We start from the raw sequence: 19,964 nt of genomic DNA, 5'->3' as shown, positions 1-19,964 counted from the left end.
CTGTGATTGGATGAGGGGCGGGGTCACCCTGCCTGTCAATCACAGGGCCACATATACAGGACTGTCTCAGAAAATTAGAATATTGTGATAAAGTTCTTTATCTTCTGTAATGAAATAACAAAAACAAAAATGTCATACATTCCGGATTCATTACAAATCAACTGAAATATTGCAAACCTTTTATTATTTTAATATTACTGATTATAGCTTACATCTTAAGAAAACTCAAAAATCCTATCTCAAAATATTAGAATATCATGAAAAAGAATTTTTTGTTTTTTTAATTGCATTACAGAAGATAAAGAACTTTATCACAATATTCAAATTTTCTGAGACAGGCCTTTACATATAACTGTTATTCACATGTCATACAATAGTATTCAACCATATGTTTGGGATTCTATTAAGATAAGAAAGATAAGATAAGATAAACTTTATTGATCCCCGGGAAATTCCTTTGTCACAGCAGTGTACTAGTTATGTAAAAAAAAAAAAAAAAAAGTAAAATTAATATGACTCTAAATCTAAATAGATAGCAAGACACCCAGGAATAAAAAGACAGCAACCACAACGACAACAACAACATCAGGGATAAAGATACATCAGGGATAAGTATTAGAACTTTTTTTTTTTTTCTTGATTTAATTTTATTTTTATTCACTAATCTGCAAGCCATACCCCCTGACACATCCAATTAGATTGCAACGCCGTTTAATTTCTCTGTTTTTTTCCCGTCATAACACGTATTGTCGGGGCGGCGCCGTCACGGCAACGCCTCGCAGCTACTGCTTGCTTACATTCGCTGTATTTGTCAAACCTGAAGTTAGCCTGAGCTCCCGGCGCTTCGGACGCATTAATACAAAGCGAATGCAACCATGTTTTCCTTCCTCACCTGCCAACCTCAGACGAGCACCAGGCGCCGTCTCGTCCCTCCCGTAAACAGCGGGCGGGCGACAGCCCCCCACCCCGGACCCCCCTCCCGCTCTTTGTCATGTACCGTTCGGCTCGACGGTCGATCCTGACAGCTAAATGTCTCTTGAAACAATCCCGGAACGGAAATGGCAGCGCCCGTCTGTGTCTGCGAGGCGGCGATGGGGGGTAAAAAAAAAAAAAACTGGAGACTCGGAGTAAGGCGAATGAAAAAAATCGGGGACGGGGAAAAAGGGGTGAACGGGGCGGTTTGGTACCTTGTTGCATCAGGGAACCTACTCCGAACCAGAAGCTGTTGAGGAGTGTGAAGTTGTTCTCCACCACGTCTGAGCCGGGGTTGCAGGGATGGGCGTCGTACCACTCGTACGGACTGAACCTGAAGATGGGAAAAAAAACTTTTTTAAACCTCGATCTGTGGCTTTTTTTTTTTTTTTGCGGCGCACAAAAAGCCTGTTCAGCTCTCGGACGGCCATCTGCTCGCCGCGTAACAGTCGGCCTTTATTCAAATGTCTGCGCGCTCGCTATTAACCGCTTACTAACGTGCATTACTGGTTTTTAAGTCATTAGCATTTCTTCTGCTGGATATTTAGCTGTTGTTTACTAGCCGTGTGATTCTGTTTTGCACAGTTTTGCACAGATTATTGATAGAAATTAAATTTAAGAAAATATCCGGGGGTCTTTGCCTGTGTGTCAACAGTCAGTTCAGGGAACAATGGAAAAGAAATAAATATAACTTGATTAGCTGAAAAATATTTCAAAAATGAAAGAGATCCTGATTAATTATTAATGTATATTTCAAATATGATAAAATTGTTCACAAAAAAAAATGTATATACGCCAGAGACAAAAACCTGCAATCGAAGCAAATGAGGAGCTTCTGGATATTTTGACTCTTACATATTAAGTATTAGTGTGTCCTTTTTTTAAAGACATGGAATAAAAATGTCAAAATTGTGTTGTTTTGCAGAATACAAGATCATTCTGATCATGGAATAATGGAAATATCTTTTTTTTTTTTAAATGTATATATATTTCATAACTACCTACTAGTTTATTATTGATTTAATTATGATTACAACCGTTGTGAGGGTGATATCCACCAGACTTTTGAGACCTACAGGAGTTTAATCTATAAAATTTGGGGTGAATTAAACAGATCTGATAAGTCTGGTAAGCATATACGATGTGACTCATCACACTGTGTTATGCACAAGTTATATACCCTTCTTCCATCTAATAAAATAATATATTTTCATTTAAACGATGATAACATCAGATATAACATCACCTGGTAGTTTTTTTCTTGAAAAGTAAAAACTGATGTATTTTTTTTTACAACTTGTAGTTTTTTTTTCAATTGAAAATAATAAGGAATCATTCTCATTGAGTTTATCATATTTGTTAACAGTTCAGATTATGTATATATTAAAGAAAGCAGTGAAGAGACAGCTTAAAGGAGGATCACCGATTCACTCGGAAAAATACCTCTTAGCTGTAATAATTCCGTTATAATAGAGACATAAGCGCGGCAAAAAGGCCGTGATAAAACGATGCTGTCCTGTCTTGAATAGTTAGTGGTTTCCACGCATAAAATGTTGTATTTCTCAACATTTCATCAAATGTCAACATCAGCACATTTGGAAATCCATCCTGGAAAAGGGGTTGATGTTTCTGCGCGTGGTTGAACAGTGAGCGGCGCGGCAGCAAATATAATTTTTCAGGGGGCGTAAATGTCATGTTTGTGATCGCCGGGCATCAAGAAACCCCTTAAGGCCTCGCGTGGAGGCTGTAAAAGCGTGCATCTTTCAATTTCTCCGCCATTTAGCGTGACAGAAGCGGCGAATGCTGCGCTCTCACGATTGCGAGTCGTTCTCGGAGGCAGGTGCCGAGATAACGCCCGCTAAATGTCACCCCTCGGGAATTTATTTGTGTTATATGAAAAATCCGTCTCTTTATTCCGGGCAGGATTAGATCCTTTAAAAAAGTACATGCGGACTCTGCGGAAGCGCTAACGGTCCCAGAAATCTCCCTCCCTACTTTTTTTTTTTTTTTCAACCCAGATAAGAATGATCGGCAACACCCGAAGCCCACAAGTGGATATTTTGAAGGGCCGGAAAATCCGGAAAGATTGGATTGCCTGAAATTCGTATTGTCGAAGAGATAGATACACTTCAATCTAATTACACGCTGCTGAGTTATTTTGTCCGGAGTCTGTTTAATCTGAAGCTTAATGATGGAAGCAGCTCCGGCCTTAATCCCTCAAGTGCCGCCATCTTGGGGAAGTTCATCAGATGTTGAAGCTGATTCGGAGAATAAAAAAAGAAAAAGTCGTGCTCGGCGTTTTGTAGCTAAAACCCAAATCAAACATGTTATGCGACAATTAATTTCTGCTTGGTTTGTGGAAAAACTGTCTGTTAAAACAATATAGAAAACAAGTACCCTCTACTTCCTCATATCCAGCCACAAATGATGCAAGGGTCTGTAATGATATTTAAAATAACATTGTATGTTACAGATCCTTTAATTGCCCTCGGCGACGATTAAAGTGTATCTGTAGATGACTGATATTATTGTTATGAAAACAGCAACACTATTCCACTAAAAGAAGGATTTCACTGAAATACGTTGCAAAAAGGTGAATTCAAAGCGATTGTTTGATACACACGTGTATATATATATATTATGCATTTCTTTGCGTCACATGTCGTATGGTCATTAATATGAAGTGCGTGTATTAAAGTACATTTATTCACACTTTGAAAATTTGTAGTAAATTCAGTGACGGTTTAAATGAATTCCTTTTTTTCCTGCTGCGGTAGTTTGGATTTTTTTATTCATTTTGTATTATCAACTTATTTATTGTTTTTTTTTTTGTTTTTGTTTTTTTTGTATTTCCCTGTTTGACTTTTTTTTTTTTCCAGCTAACTTTTTCACAGGGATTCCCTCAGTCTCATGATCTCTTTCTAATGAAATTTATATGTAAAAAAAAAAAATTATATATAAATTTCTTCTCTCCACCTACGGCGAAATGACTCCACCACCCTTTTTGCCAATTTGCTCGTCCTTGCAGACGAGTAGTTTGGTGTTTTTTTCTGCAGCTGTTTGCTCTCCAGTCTCCTTTCAGTTCCCCCATCCCCTTTTTTTTCCCGTTTCCCTCCTCGACCGCTTCCTGATGCAAGCCTCTGCACGGGAGGCGTCAGGAAATGGAAAATCATTAATGTGATTTATCATATTCTAATGTTATATTCATGACCACCCCCTGTCACACACACACACGCACCCACTTACACCCTGGGATCATAGAAAAAAAAAAAAAAAAACACAAATGAATGACTTACAAATGAAATACTTTCAAGCCAATTAAAGAGCTCATCTGGATTCCCCCCCCTTTTTTTTGGTTTTCTGTGACAGGAGCAGATGTGCGCTGAAATGTCACCCGGTGTAAGTTTCTTTGTTTGTTCCAATTCCTATAAAAGAATACGATCAGAAGAGCCATTTCCGTGCCGGGCCTACTTAAATGTGAGCCTTTTTAAAAAAGAGGTTAAAGATCAATTTTTTTTCCCCTGGTGTGTATTCCCTCGGCGCCCGAAAGCCTCAACGGAGTTCCCCGACTCACCTGGCGATGACGAAGAGGACGCAGCTCACTCCCAGGTAGGCCAGGAGGATGTAGATCCAGATGTCGGGCGTCATGGGATTGAGGAAGGAGAAGAAGCCGTTGTTGGTGGCGTTGGGCTTGCGGTACAGGATGCTGATGCCCATGCTCATGAAGGGCTTGGAGAAGTCGATGACCTTCTCACGCATGTAGGTGATGGTGAGAGGCGCCACGGCCAGGTCCGCCCTCTGTCGCCACACAGAAACACCAATATAATGATAGAAATGTATTCAAATGAAATAATTCATTTATTCAATGAATAAAAGGAGCAGTCACACAGCGCTCACTGGGAGAGATGACCAAAAGAGATAAAATAAAATAAAATAAAATAAAATAAAATAAAATAAAATAAAATGAAATAAAATAAAATAAAATAAAATAAAATAAAATAAAATTCATTGTTTTCATTTTCAGGCTTTTTTAACATGTAAAAAATAATTATTGATTTTTAAAAACTCAGACTAGGTTGAGGGGTTTTGTACATTTTGGTGTTTTCTGATTCATTTTCTATTCATGGATAGGCTGCAGTGTGATTGATTCATTGATTCATTGATTCACTAATAATTCATAAGAACTCATAAGAAGTTTCCATTATTTTGGTCATGTTCCTCTTTTTTTAGTTATCCAGATTTTAAATTCATTTAAATTCTGCAGATCATTATTATTATTATTATTATTATTATCATTATTATTATTGTTATTATGACATAAGCCATTTTATAATAATTTTGCTCAACAGTTTTGTAGGTTTGCCTCATGTTCCTCTTTTTTTAGTTATCCAGAATTAAAATTTAATTGAAACCTGCAGATTATTATTATTATTATTGTTATTGTTATTCATAATAATAATAATAATAATAATAATAATAATAATAATAATAATGTTGTTGTTGATGTTGTTGTTATTATTATTAAATAACCAATATTATAATCATGTAGCTCAACAGTTTTGTAGATTGGCCTCATGTTCCTCTTGTTTTAGTTATTCAGAATTTAAATTCATTTGAATCCTGCAGATTTTTATCATTATTATTATTATTATCATTACATTAATGATTTTACAAGCATTTTGTTCAACAGTTTTGTAGGTTTGCCACCTTTTGTCCAATGACATTGGTCAATTTAAAAAATAATTCCCAGGATTGTGTCTAACACGCGACACATAAAAAAGATAACTGCAATCGTGATGCCGTTACATCCCCAACGCCATGAATGACAGAGCTTACGACCGCGTAATAAATTCACTAGCATAGTTTTTGTCCTCTTGCTTTTTTTGTCCCTCGACTGAATCGGTGAGATTATTATCTCATGTTTCCAAGTGCGAGGGTTGACCCCGTGCAGATGTGTGGGAAGTCTCACACAAACACACACACACACACAAATACACACAGTAACACGCACACAACAACACGCACACACCGCTGTCGAGAAAAATACAGGCTCAAGTGGATAATAAAGTGCCTGGAAGTGAGAGACACTCACTTTGTTTGCTCGCTCCCAGGTCAGGCTGTCGGTTGGGTTCAGAATATATTAAGCAATTTAGACACGGCCTTAAGAAAAAAAAAAAAATAAATTGAACTATGTATGAGATTCGTTCGGACAGAAAAATAACTCGGTTTCAGTTTTTATGCGCATTTTCAAAAAGGAAGTAGAGTAGAAAGTGGGGTAGTTATGGTTTCGGTGGAAAAATAGAAACGGTATCAGTTGCCATATCGTATCAGTAAATATTTTTTAAAAAGAACGTGGGGAGTTTTAACGCAACAGATGAAAACAGATGCCGTCCCATCGACAAAGCTGTTAACTTGTGGCACGGGAAGGACAGGCGGTGCTGTAGCGCGACGTGACAGACGGCGAGTTATTCAGAAGGTTACTTTTTACGGCGTCTTCCTCCCCAGTATACACACACACACACACACACACACATACACGCATACACACACGCATGCGCGCAAAGAGTTGATGAATCCATCTGCCGGGTTCACCTCTGATCACAAAGGGAGAATATTACTCATCCGCTGACGGGTGGGTCGCCATGGGAACGGCGTGAAAGAACGTGGAAGGCTTTCTGCAAAAACGGGTGACCGTTTTACCGGTTGAACTGTATTTTAGAAAAAAAGGTTAGCGACCTGTTGGTGCATTATCAATGATGTCACCAGGAAATACTCTGCAGCGTCATGGCGACCAAACTGTGAATCACATATTGCTCCTTTCATTCCCGCCACACACACACACACACACACACACACACACACACAAAAAAAACTAACAAAGCTAGCGGTGCCACGTGGCCCCTGTATTATCTGGGTTTGCAGATGGCGGGCTTTACGGCGTGATCCCAGTGGACAGACCCCCACCACACACACACACACACAGAAACGCACACACACACACACACACACACACCTGACCCGTTGGCACCAGGAGCGGCACGCTCGGTGCAGGCCAAAACCGGGAGCTTCAAGCTACGGCCGAGCGCGTTAGCAGGACAATAACAAACAATTAACAACTGTAGAACTTGATTTGTTTTAAAACTCTTTTTTTTTTTTTTTTTCATTTTTCTAACTTTAAATAACACAGGCTTTTTCATCAAACATCTGACGCGGAGTGTCTTTGAGTTTGTCTACAAACACAAATATCATCGTAGCAACGTGGGGAAACACCCCAGGAGCCCGAGCGGAGCCTCGCCAGCACGGACGCCATATTTAATTGTGCTTTTTTTTTTTTTTTTTAATTGATATTCGTTTTTGTTTTTCCCATCAGGACCTGAACAAACACCCGTGCGGGGATTTGTGCAAAGGGGTCCTTTTGTGCATTCACCGTGTCGACGGGGGCGAAATTCATCCTCTTATGTGAATATTTATACGAGAAAAAACGGACACCTGATGTGGTAAAACCTGTGGTATTACTGTGTATGTTTTATTTACTAACATGGATGTGATAGAAAAAAAGTTGTGCCGCGCGGATGACATATTTGGGGTTAATTACGGGTTTGTTTTTACACCAGGGCCTGTCAACGACCGTTTTATTCATCTATCAATATTTCCCCGTAGCCGCGCTGTAAACAGCGAAGAAAAAAAAAAACGAAAAACTGCATATTTCGATTAAATGTCATGAGAATTTTCGACGAACACGGCGGCGGTTACGGTGTCTCGCAGACGGAAATGTTTTCTGCAGTGAGAAGGCGGGGGAGGGAATGTCACACAAGGTGAGAAATGAAAACAGAATGTGACATTTAAAGACACCCCTCCGACTTCTTGAGGTGAAAACACACACCCGAACGTGCGATCGGGAAAGTGTCCATTCGCAGGGTCCACTGGGGAGGCTTCGGGGCGCCCGCGCGCATTAGTGTTTGTGTTTGGGGACGGGTATTTGGCATTACAGCTGAACTCACACACCCTGCAGCTCCAGGTCAAAGCCGCCCCTTCAACCCCACACACACACACACACACACACACACACACACACACACTAACATGACCACGGCACCCTGTCACCTTCAATAAGCATCACACTTACATGTGTCCGTCCAGGGCGCTCCCGGTGATGTGTGTGTGTGTGTGTGTGTGTGTGTGTGTGTGTTACCTGGCTAGAAACAAACAGCAGATTCTCCTCAAGGTAAGAGGAAGAAGGAAATACACGCCGGTTTCGAAGCGTTCAGCCGATCTTGCCGAGCGGAGATTAATGACCCTGACAGGAACAAGCGACGTGCTAAGCACGCCATTAGTGCTTGCGTTGCAAAGCCGTGTCCGTTGTAACTAAATCAAGTTTAACACGAGCGGTCGCAGCGTTTAACGCCTTCCAAACGCCGTGGCCTTCGACACCGTGACGACGCAAACGGCTGCTCCTGAACCAGGTGGCTACACATTGAAAACAAAACAAACAAAGAAAAAAAAAAAGCGCTTCCTCTTGTTGTGACTCCTTCCCACTGTCAGATCTGCAACTATATAGTTTACTGCAGCTGGGAAACTATATATGTGCGAATTCAGATATCAAATATGAGAATAAGGGGCAGGGTGTGAAGAGAAAATTGACTTGCATCATGTAATTATAAGTAGAATAAACAAGGCTAATGCTCATATGTCCTTCATGCAGGTAAATGAATGAAATGCCTAAGATATGTAATATCAAACCTGCGGTTTTCAACAACTGCAGCTTCAAACCGGCTTTTTAAATGCAATTTTGAACTTATGGTGGTTGAACATTCCATTCCACCCTTCTGCAATCTGTGTCTTATCTGAAACCCCTCCCTAGAAAAAAAAAAAAAATCCTGGACGCACCCCTGACAAATAACACGGAATAATGGCAAAAAGATTGGGTAAGAAAAATAGATACAGAATGCGGGGTATTTAATCTGCAGTGGACAAATGATTGTTTTTTTGTTAAATTCAAAGAAATGGCCGTTTGTCTATCCTGTCAAGAGATGAGACAAAGACATTATTTATTAATAATGTTATTATTTATTTTTCTGATTTCTGTTTTTTTCCTGTCAAGAGCCCAGAAAGGGTTAATATTTGGAAAACAAGGGAAAAGTTATTTGGCCCTCGCAGGAAAAAGGTTGGGGACCCCTGCTCTATATTAAGCACGAATGACTTTTGGGTCCAAAAACAATAATAATATAAAAACAATAATTGTAGATATAGTTGTTTGAACTGTAAGCCATTTGCTCATTGAGCCAATGTGAGAGGATAAACTGTGGAATCTGTGCAGCCACTGCATCAAAAGCTGACAGTCATTAAATGACTGACTAATAAATGAATTTGTTTTTGATTTATATGAGCCAATTAGTTCAAATTCAATTTTATCAACGTGAAATCCCCCCCCCCCCCCCCAGATATTACAAGGTGCTTGTAATCATGCCAAATCAGATTACTGCAATCCCAGCCAATGGATGACTGGATGCTTCAGTCTCTACCGTTATTTGGCAATTACTCGATTTAAGGCTCCTATTATTAGTTTGCAAAGCAAAACCTATGAAATGCATGAAAGTAATTTATTGTACAAATTGACATTTAATCGACTTTGGTGGCATCTACATAATTACTGATAAGAGGGAATGTAACAGATTAGTTGATAAATATTAATAACGGATTACATTCATATAAGTAAAGCGGTGATATTATTAATAGTAATAAAAAGAAACGTGAGGGTTAATTAGTGATCTTTCACACTTAATGCATTATTCATTTGTGTCTTAATGACTAATTACAACCGCCTTATAAAGCTGCCATAGGAACTTGATGCACATGATTATGCAAACCTTAAAATTAAATGTTAATATCGACTTGTCCCCCCCAAAAAATTGCATTTTTTTGGCAACGCAAGAGTAAAAAAACACTTCTCAGCTCGCATTGTGTAAAGCGGCTATAAGCTGAGGTGTTTTTACCACACGGCGGGGTTTTAAACTTGACGTTTCAGGTCTGCTGAATCACCATCAGCTCATACAAACAGACGGGCGGCGGCGGCGGCGGCGGCGGGGGATGGGCTGGTTTGGGGTTGGTTCGGGGGTGGAAGCACCAGACCGCAAAATAGAACTGGCCGAAAAAACCCGAAGGGAGGCCACGCATCCATGGTCATGTGACACGAGCGGTCTAAACAATAAGCGTGCGCTATAGATCCTCATCTTGACTTTCATTGCTATTTATAGACCCCATGCATCTTAATACGTACACATGTGGGGGGGAAAAAAAAAAGAATCAATTCAATAAATGCACCTTTCAGTAGCTTTAACAGTTTTTAGGCTGTTCGTGTCCAAGTTCAAATGATGCATCTTTGCGAGAAAGAAAACACACGCGATAATATTTCCGAAATAATCTCTGCGTCCAGCTTCACCCCCCTCCCTCGAAGCCAGAGCTAATTCAAGATTGCCTCTACGCGCATGTGTGTGTGTGTGTGTGTGTGTGAGTGCCGTTAAATGATAGGGTCATGCATCTTCATTTCGTGCCAGCGTTTTCTACCCTTAGTAATCCATTTGTTCCCCTCAAGGTTATTGTTATCAACATGGATACAGCAAAAAGCCCGGCCAAAGAAGCAAAGTGCGGCAGTGAGGCCCGCCTTCCCCGCGCCTTTCAGCACCGAGCCGTCGACCCCCGCCATACCACTCCCCTCCACTAAATGCCATTTAAGCTATTACAAGTTTTCATCTGAGTATGTCTCTGACCCGACGGGGTTGCCGGGGACAAAGAGAGAGCGCTTACAGGGACGCTTACAAAATGCCAGCGGGGAATTGCACGCCGTCGCTCGGGAAGTGACCGGCGATTTCAACAGGGGCATCGGCGATTTCCCGCCGTCTTCTGGCGAGATGACTGCAGCCATGACACGCAGGGATCACGTGAGCATCCCGGATCTTCGCTCTTTACGCGTCGGTCGGCTCGGGGTTTCTGTCACTCAGGGTTGCCGTAATTTGTGGTCCAAAAGCGGCGGCTTTTAAAGCCCTTTTATGACCTGCCCTTGAATACTTCACATCAAGGTGTTCAACCATTTCTGTTTTTTTGAGCTCAAATGCATGATTGTGGTAGCTTAGCTTAGCATAGAGACAAGTATATATATATTTATTTAAAAAAAAAAAATCAATACAACTAAATAGTAGGAAATATACATATATAAATATGGATGTGTATGAATATTTTCTTTTCTATTTTTTAGAGCAATCAATTGCTTTAATTCATATTTTTAACTTCTGTTATTGTTATTGTTTGTTGTTATTTTATTTTATAAAAATAATAATCAATGTGTTTGATTTTCTTTTCTTAACTGAACCGATATGTCCTCATATCGGGACAATGTCTAGACTGAACAAGTGGTGTTGCGTTACCACTCTTGGCCCAGACCACTAAGGTTAGGATATTATGCATGATTATAGTGTCTACACTGCATAATGTTTTCATGGTAGTTAGTCTGACTTAGGAAAAAAAAAATGTATCTTCTGTCCAAAGGGTATTATTATTCTTGTGGCTGGTTTGTGAGATGTTGACGACAAAACCATTTTTACAGTTTAAACTGTATACTGCATAAAGTGTATATATAAACATGGATATACATATACATATACATGCACAAACACACACACACACACATATATATATAAACATTGTTTAGTGTTGTTCTGTTCAACTGTTAGAGCGATAAAATCTGGGTTATTTTAAGACTGTCAGCCCAGACCGCAGATCTTAGTGGCTCCAGACTGGATCCCCCAAGGAACGTCGTTGGGCCCCGTGATAAAGTCCCGACGTCTTCGAATGCGCACGGTTAATCCGAGTTCAAATTTGTGTTTCTAACAAAACCCGGTCCTCCAGTGGCTCGGATTAAACATGTTTGGTCTGCAGACGTCGGAGCGGCGATGAACACATTGGGATATTTAGACGTCCTTGAATGACCCCCACCCCTTGGGTTGCAATGAATTAACAAAAGGAAAAACTCCTTGATCCAAATTGATTGTATGCTGTTATCAGCACAAAAAAAATATTTTTTATTATTTTAAATTTGATTAATTATTATAAATATTTTTATTTTATTTTATTAGTTTATATCATTTAAATTTAAACCATTTTTCATTGTGATCATGGATTATTTTATATTTTTATCTGTATTGTATTGATCATTCAAGAAGTGGATTGTGAAATAAAATAAAATAAAATAAAATAAAATAAAATAAAATAAAATAAAATAAAATAAATAAAATAAAATAAAATAAAATAAAATAAAATAAAATAAATCAACCACCCCCTTTTAGACTGACCGATTGAGTCACCAACCTCAGTCACCTGTGTTTTTATGCCGTGTCTCCAAACAACAAACCACGGCTCCAGTGGCGGTCAGCAGTGGGACTTACATGCTCGATGAGTTCCCTGATCATCCCGTTCCACTGGCCCTTGTCGTCCTGGGAGCCGTATCTCCCGTCAGGCACGAGGCGGATCTCGTAGGTGAATCCCAGGATGTTGGCCAACTCTTTGAGCAGGTCAATGCAGAACCCCTCGAAACGGTCGTTCCCGACCAGCGCCTTGTCGGACTTCTTGAGCATGACGTACGGCTCCTCCTGCGCCGAAACCCAAACAACCAAAAAGCACGGTTAGCTTTTTTTCCCGATACGTCTCAGCGCGGGAACCTCACCGAACTATCTACGATCGCCGATGTCAGGAGTTAGCCTGGGAGAACCTGAGTTCTGACAAGTACTCTGTACCCGTCTTCTTGACATTGCGTTGAGGAACATTTGCGCTCCCCCACCCTGCTGCGCTTTGACCTATATAGCTGGTGCACAGGTCGGTTCTTTTCATGGTCAGGTAGCTGACACCCTTCGCCAGCCTGTAATATCCTGCCTGGCTGCTCGTAATTTGGGCGGCGTAACCGCTTGATTAGGAGCAGAACGCCGCAGTGAAATGGAACATGCCCCCGCCGTCGCCTTCATCAATTGTCCCCGACCTGCGTAAGAGAGCGACCGATGCCTGCAGTGACAATGACCGTCGCACAATCGCTTATAAATGATTTCCCCTCCCTCCCCCCCTTTATTTAGTGCCGGCTACAATTTCCCAGCTGGATAGGCCAGCGCCTCCTGTTATGCATTTCCAAACACATCGCCGCATTTATGCGGGAGGCTTTAATGCGATTTATTGCCTCAAATAGCTAGATATATATTAAAAAAAAAGGAAAGGAAAAAAATAAATAAAAAGCCCAGGAGCGTAATTGAATCTATCACCAAGGTGACCCTTTGTGTTTTTCCAATGCTACCATATGTAGCACCAAGTAAAAGAGATGCAATCAAAACAGAAGGACCGGAGGCTTGGGGGGGGGGGGGGGGGGGGGGGGGGGGGGCGAGCACACACATCCTTGGAAAATGGTTAAACAAGCCAACGCCAGGCGCTTTTTGTTTTTTTATTTTCTTTTTTTGGGTAATCCCGTCAATTAAAAGGCATTAAATCACACAGAAATATAAAGTGAGCGGTATTTAATTGTTCAGACTTAAAGCTGGTTGGACAGGACAATCAGAGAGTGTGTGTTTGTATGTGTGTGTGTGTGTGTGTGTGTGTGTGTGGCGGGTGGTCTTGAATAAATAATGAGTTATGAAAACTCGATGACAATGCATACAGGGAGCGAACGCCGTACCGAAAAAACTTTTCTCAAGTTGTCCAATTAACTTGATCAAAAAAAAAATGCATGTTGAGGGAGGAAGAAAAAAAAAAAAAGTCATTACCATCTGTTTCCAGCCTTCCAATTCTTTCTATTCCCAAGGGTTTGGACTCAAATCAAAGTGTTTATACCAGTTTTTACCCTCGCAGTCGCAGCATGTGAACCTCGTGTGTGTGTGTGTGTGGGCGGGGTGGGTCGTCGTAGAGACATTTCAGGCAATGGAGTGCAAACAATTAATGTAAGGGGGGGGGGGGCGAAAAAAAAAAAACGCATTAAGTGTCTTAATCCCTCGGAGGAAGTTATCGCCGTAAAACTGTCGGACATCTCGTTCATTCACCGCCCGGATCCGTTTCCCGGCACCGTCATTAACTTCAAGACGTAAGATTGATATTAAAGTTAAAAACTCTCTCTGGGGATCGGAGAGCAGACAGTTCAGTGACCCCGTTGCTAACGATCTTACGTTTTGGAGCTGAGATATTCACTTGAAATGTTTTTTTTTTTTCTTTCTTTATTTATTATTTCACTTTTTTTTTTTTTTTTACTTCCTGCTTGAGGAGTTCAACGTTAAAACCACTTATCCGGTTGATCCACTTTGAGATGAATTTACTCCCGACGCCACCCGACAGGCATTAACTACACCCACCCTTGACCTGGCTTGTCATAATTATAGTACTCGGCGCCGATACGGCCGTAATGATAGTGTTTACTGTTGTGGCTCAGCAGTCAAAGCAGTCAAAGAGAGAATTTCAGTTTTTACCCCCGAAACCCCGGGGCTCCCCTCAAACAAGGATCCCCGACATCCGCGGACACATGGCATAACGCTGGAGGCGGGGCGCTTCCTTAATTATACATACGTAGCTCAGATTTTTTATTTTTTTTACGCCGCCGAATCGCACCACAGTTGACTCATGGTGCTTTCCGTCCAGATTTAACCACATTGATTAAAACGCTATTCAGAAACACGACATTTCCCCGTTCGAAACGGTGGCCTTCTGCCTCGACCAATAATTATATCAATAATAATACATTTTAATTAAGGCACGTTACTCGACACTCAAGAATATTGCACAGGACTGTCTCAGAAAATTAGAATATTGTGATAAAGTTCTTAATCTTCTGTAATTCAATTCCAAAAACAAAAATGTCTTACATTCTGGATTCATCACAAATCAACTGATATACTGCAAGCCTTTTATTATTTTAATATTGCTGATTATGGCTTACATCTTAAAAAAACTCAAAAATCCTATCTGAAAATATTAGAACATCATGAAAAAGTTTTTTTTTGTTTTTTTTAATTGCACTACAGAAGAAAAAGAACTTTATCACAATATTCTAATTTTCTGAGACAGTCTTGTATAGACATATATGCAAAATAAAGATTTAAGAATAAAAAAAGTGACAAAGTGGTGAAACTCAAAAAAAACATTCGGTTTTGGATGTGTTTTGAGTTGTGACATTTTAAATTAAAAAAATTGCATCTGAAGTTTTTTTTTTTTTTTTGTTCTTTCTCTTTGTGCTCGATGCCAGCGGCCTTCTGTTTCTACCGGTTTGGGGTCGAGAGAAAGCTAGAACGCAAGAGTGTGACGGAAACTGAGAGGGGTGTGAGGGTTGGGAGGGACAAGATGCAATATTTGATCGAGTCTGACCGCTGCCTTAAAGCATCAGCAGTTAAACTAAGCAAGTCCTCAAATGGTGACAAGTAAATCAGTATATTTCTTGGAACAATTAAAACGGTTATCTTCTGTCCGACGTCTGGGATTCAGTTCCAATGTCCTCGAGGGAGGACCTATCAATTGTAAAAATTGCTAATTTTTGAAAATAAAGCGCATCTCAAACAATGAATTGACAAAAAAAACGCATCAAGCTAAGTTTTGCCGACGATATATTTTCGTAGCTGTGAGTGAACCGTCGTATATCGAGGCCGGCAAAGTAGTTTTAACGCTAATGTTCTTGACTGATGAGCGCACGGTTGCATCCTTTTGAGAACATTCCCTCGCATATTATTTTTTTCGCCTTTTCAACATTCATCACAAAACCTTGACAGGCCGACTGGCGTCTGGTTCCCGTTGGCCCCAAACTGCGATTTAACAACCGATATCTCGCAGAGGTTTGACATCAGATAATATGCATCAAGTGGATCTTCTATTTAGTTTTATTAGAGAGAAGCGAACCGAGGAGCTCGATCTGCAACAAGTCAAATAAAATGTCATTTGTGGATGCCGCCATGCAGTTCTGAGTCCGCGAATACTTTCTTTTGTTTTGTTTATAGCCGTTTCCAGTCTCCCGGAGGGCAAAGGAGGACTCACCAGTATGGTGGTGATGACGAGGGAACGGTTCGCCAGGGAATCTGTGATGTTCATGCCCTTCCGCTTTGGCACCTCCGTGATGTTAAGACCTCCGGACACACTCCACTTCCCCACCTGCCGAACGGGAGAAACATGACTTCTGACCCTGTTGGCAAGCCTTAAAACTCCTCAACCCACCCCTCCTCTCGTTCAGGGGGGTATCGCATCTCGGGCGGCGTGACGTGACCGGATAAGTCGTCCTCCATCAGCAGGAGGAGGTCACGCGGCGTTCCGAGAGACACGCCGGCCTTGAGACTGTTGGCGCGTAAACACGGCTGCGACCGCGAAAAATATACAATAATAAAAAAATAAAACAAATAAATAATAAAATAATAAAATAAAATAAAAAAAAAAAATAATAATAATAATAAAGTATAATAATAAAATATTATTTATTTCTAGATGAATCAGATCTGCATTTGCTGGTTTCTTAAATTGACAAAATGTGTCAATTGAAAGAGCTGAACCGAAAAGTGGGGTTTAACAGCGGTGAACAAAATAACACCAAGAGTAGTGAAAAGATACAAGCCAGTGGATTTTCTCATTTTCTTTAATTATTATAATTATTTATTATTTATTATTTTTATTATTTATTATTACTATAAATTATTATTAGTTCTATTTTATTGAGTGTAAAAAGCCTCGAAGATGACCTGACGCATTGCCCCTCAATTTTGTTGGATCTGATAAGTTTAAGAGTCAAGACAAGCCAGCGGATTGGATTATTTCATGCCCGTTCTTGTAGCCGGGGGCTAAACCGGACGTCGGCCGCCGCAAAAATCTCCTGTTCTCGGTCTGAGGTCTGATTGTTTTTGTTTTTTGTTGTTTTTTTTACATCCAATAACCAATGGTCGTCTTTTGTTATGATTATTAGATACTCTAATCCTGGTTTCCGATAACCTAATAATTGAAAATACGTTGGGGACTTGAAAGAAAATGGAGTTCTTGTTTTATTTTTAGCGCCTTCATCTTCCTGCGTGCCAGAGGAAGGGAAAAATGAAACGCCAGTCCTCAGTTTGAGCAAAATGGTGTTTTTCTTTTTCCGTTCTTTCTCCGCATATCAGAGCCACGCTTTATTTTTAGGTAACTAATCCCTTTGTACACGAGGAGAAACCCGCCGAGACCCCCGACTACAGCGCTCCAATGTTTACCGCCGAGAGATGGGCTCCCGTTTTACCAGGCTTGTGTTCCGTGTACACATCTTTGAAATTCACCCCCCTCCTTAATTTACCCATTTTATTTATTTATTCATTTATTTATTTGCACATTTATCTGGCCATTGTACTCATTTCTCTATTCATGTACGGGACTGTCTCAGAAAATTAGAATATTGTGATAAAGTTCTTTATCTTCTGTAATGCAATTAAAAAAACAAAAATAACTTTTTCATGATATTCTAATATTTTGAGATAGCATTTTTGAGTTTTCTGAAGCCATAATCAGCAATATCAAAATTATAAAAGGCTTGCAATATTTCAGTTGATTTGTAACGAATCCAGAATGTATGACATTTTTGCTTTTGTAATTGCATTACAGAAGATAAAGAACTTTATCACAATATTCTAATTTTCGGAGACATTCCTGTACTTATTTACCCACTCATCTATCCAGTCGATCACAGGACCACATATCCAGACAGACATTCACTTAATCGTATATCATTTTGTGTATTTTAACATGAATTTAAATGGTTTCATTTATTTGCCTTTGTATGGTGCTGACATTTTATTTTATTTTTTTATTATTATTTTCCTAACTAATCAATGTATAGGTGTTGAGTCTTCCAATCATATGAGGCATTTCTTTATAAAAAAAAAAAAAAAAAAAAGGCTCACACAAACAGGGGTATTATTAAAAATAAGTAGAAATATCAAATAACACAAAGAGACAGCTGAGCTCGCCGAGGTGCCGGATTATATTACGATGGTAATTACGCCTCCCGGCCTCTTGGCGGTAAGACGCATTCGAGATTCAAGGAAAAAAAAAAAATCATTTAAAAGGCCTCCGGCGAGACGGATTATGCATAACGTTGAGACAACTGTCCCATGGCGGGCGGACCCCGCCCACCCAGCCAACCACGCCCGCTCACCCAGATTGCCCAACCAACCAGGCAAACCCTTCACGAAAACCCTTCGTGAAAAAAGAAACAACACCCCCACTTCATTAAAACCCAATTAAAAATGACACGTCTCTATTTTCCCCACCCCCCCCCACCCCACGCTGCTCGTAATTCCATCACAAGCTCCAACGCGGAGGCTAATATTCAATTAAGACTCGGGTAGGGCGGGGGGGCCCCACGCGCCTCGCAGGGTCGGGGAAGTTCCAGCCGATTTTCACGGCGAGCTACTGGATCAATGCGGGATTTGTCAAAACGGGAAACTCTACATGCGGCGTCAAAATGCCACCCCCACTTTTTTTTTTTCCCTCTTAAGGCAATATCAGCGTTCTTCATGACCAAGTGCCTGGGAGGAGGAGAAGGCGGAGGGGCTGTTACACAGTCCCCGGGCTTGAGGGAGCACTTCTGCAAGTCGTAATGGGACTTATTCCTATTTGATACATTCATAATGTATAAGAGGCCTCCAGTAAGAGTCCCGAGGGGGAGCGGGAGGTGGGGCTTTGCATTTTTTTACTCCGACGTGGCAGTCCTACATTTTTCTTTTTCAAAAAATATATATTCATACGCCTCATTACCGCCAAACGGCATTTTGGGCATCACCTCATATTAGCGTTAAGCGAGGCTGCAATTAACACCCTGATGTGAGCCCTAATCCAATTTGCTTTATGATCCACTAACTTATGCTTCTGCTGAAAGAGCCAATTTGCTTCCTTGTTAGGAGGTAAATGATTCTTTAAAAACATGCGATTTCGTGAGCTGAAGATAAATAATTAATGAGTAATGCGTATAAGAAGGCGATAATCCATTTGGGGGGGGGGTGTCACGTCGCCATTTCAGCTGATTTTAAGGATAAAAATGAATAGATTAACTCTGATGAGAAAAAAAAAGGTACCTTTTCCAGGCCGTCCTCCTTCAGGCTGATGATGTCCAGGTCAAAGTCCGTGCGGAGGCCCGTCGTCTTGTTGAATGACAGACGCCCCGTCAAGCCGTCCCAGTGGGACTGCAAAAACATATACATAATAATAAATATAAAAAAAAATTAAATATAAATATAAAAAATATATATATAAATAAAGGAGGGACATATGTGTTTACATGAGAGGCCAATAAGGTAAGTCATCTTGAAAAATGGTATGAATGTCGCCGGGGGAAAAAAAAAAAAAGCTTTCATGGGAAAAATACGATCCGATTGTGATGGAAGGGCGATTTTAATAAAGTGTAAGGATCTGGGCAACGAACTGGTGTTTGGAACCATTGGAATCGTCATTGGAAATGCAATAGAAGAATAGCTAATATTTGGTTTTATTGCTAATGAACACACACGTGTGCACACAACAAAAAAAACAAACATACACAGACAAAAACACGTACATTTCAAAACAGTCTGCAAGAAAATTATCATCAATCTAGTGAGTAATGAGTAAATATAGTAATGAATAAATAAACAAATTAATTGAATAATTAAAGTCACAAAAAAAAAATCTTTGGTAAATGTTATCTAAAACTAAACGAGGAAAAAGGCGAATGGACGGAGAATTAGCAACAAAATATGAACTAATAAGTTATAATTACTGTTATGAATATCTTGAAAAGATATTTTTGCCATTTATATGCGGTCAGTCTGTCAGGCCTCCAATGCAAAATGATCTTCAAATCTGCATTCAGTTCTAAAAAGATCAATAAAACTTGGTTTCTGTCACTGTTCAGTCATTACCACTGGATTTATGGAGAGTTTTCAGCTAAATTTGCTAATTAGATTTCAAATTATTATTTCTATTATTTGTTTTTCTTACCAAAT

At 40.1% G+C, this 19,964-nt stretch overlaps 1 protein-coding gene across 1 annotated transcript in view; it reads right to left on the bottom strand.

Moving 5' to 3' along the window:
• grik3 (glutamate ionotropic receptor kainate type subunit 3) overlaps positions 1-19,964 on the bottom strand; it is a 105,116-nt gene that overhangs the window by 14,400 nt on the left and 70,752 nt on the right. The window contains exons 8-12 of the mRNA XM_086154061.1: positions 19,059-19,166; positions 16,012-16,125; positions 12,411-12,614; positions 4,547-4,770; positions 1,188-1,306 (exon numbers count right to left, since the gene is read on the bottom strand). Of these exons, the coding sequence (XP_086010187.1) occupies positions 1,188-1,306; positions 4,547-4,770; positions 12,411-12,614; positions 16,012-16,125; positions 19,059-19,166 (769 nt within the window). The remainder of the gene's footprint in view (positions 1-1,187; positions 1,307-4,546; positions 4,771-12,410; positions 12,615-16,011; positions 16,126-19,058; positions 19,167-19,964) is intronic.

Source organism: Fistularia commersonii, chromosome 10 (genome assembly GCF_037954325.1).
Source record: "Fistularia commersonii isolate RoL2024-O1a breed Wild chromosome 10, RoL_Fcom_v1.0, whole genome shotgun sequence".
Classification (NCBI taxonomy): domain Eukaryota; kingdom Metazoa; phylum Chordata; class Actinopteri; order Syngnathiformes; family Fistulariidae; genus Fistularia; species Fistularia commersonii.
Note: the sequence above shows the minus strand (reverse complement) of the source record. Positions and strands in the feature narration are given on the sequence as shown.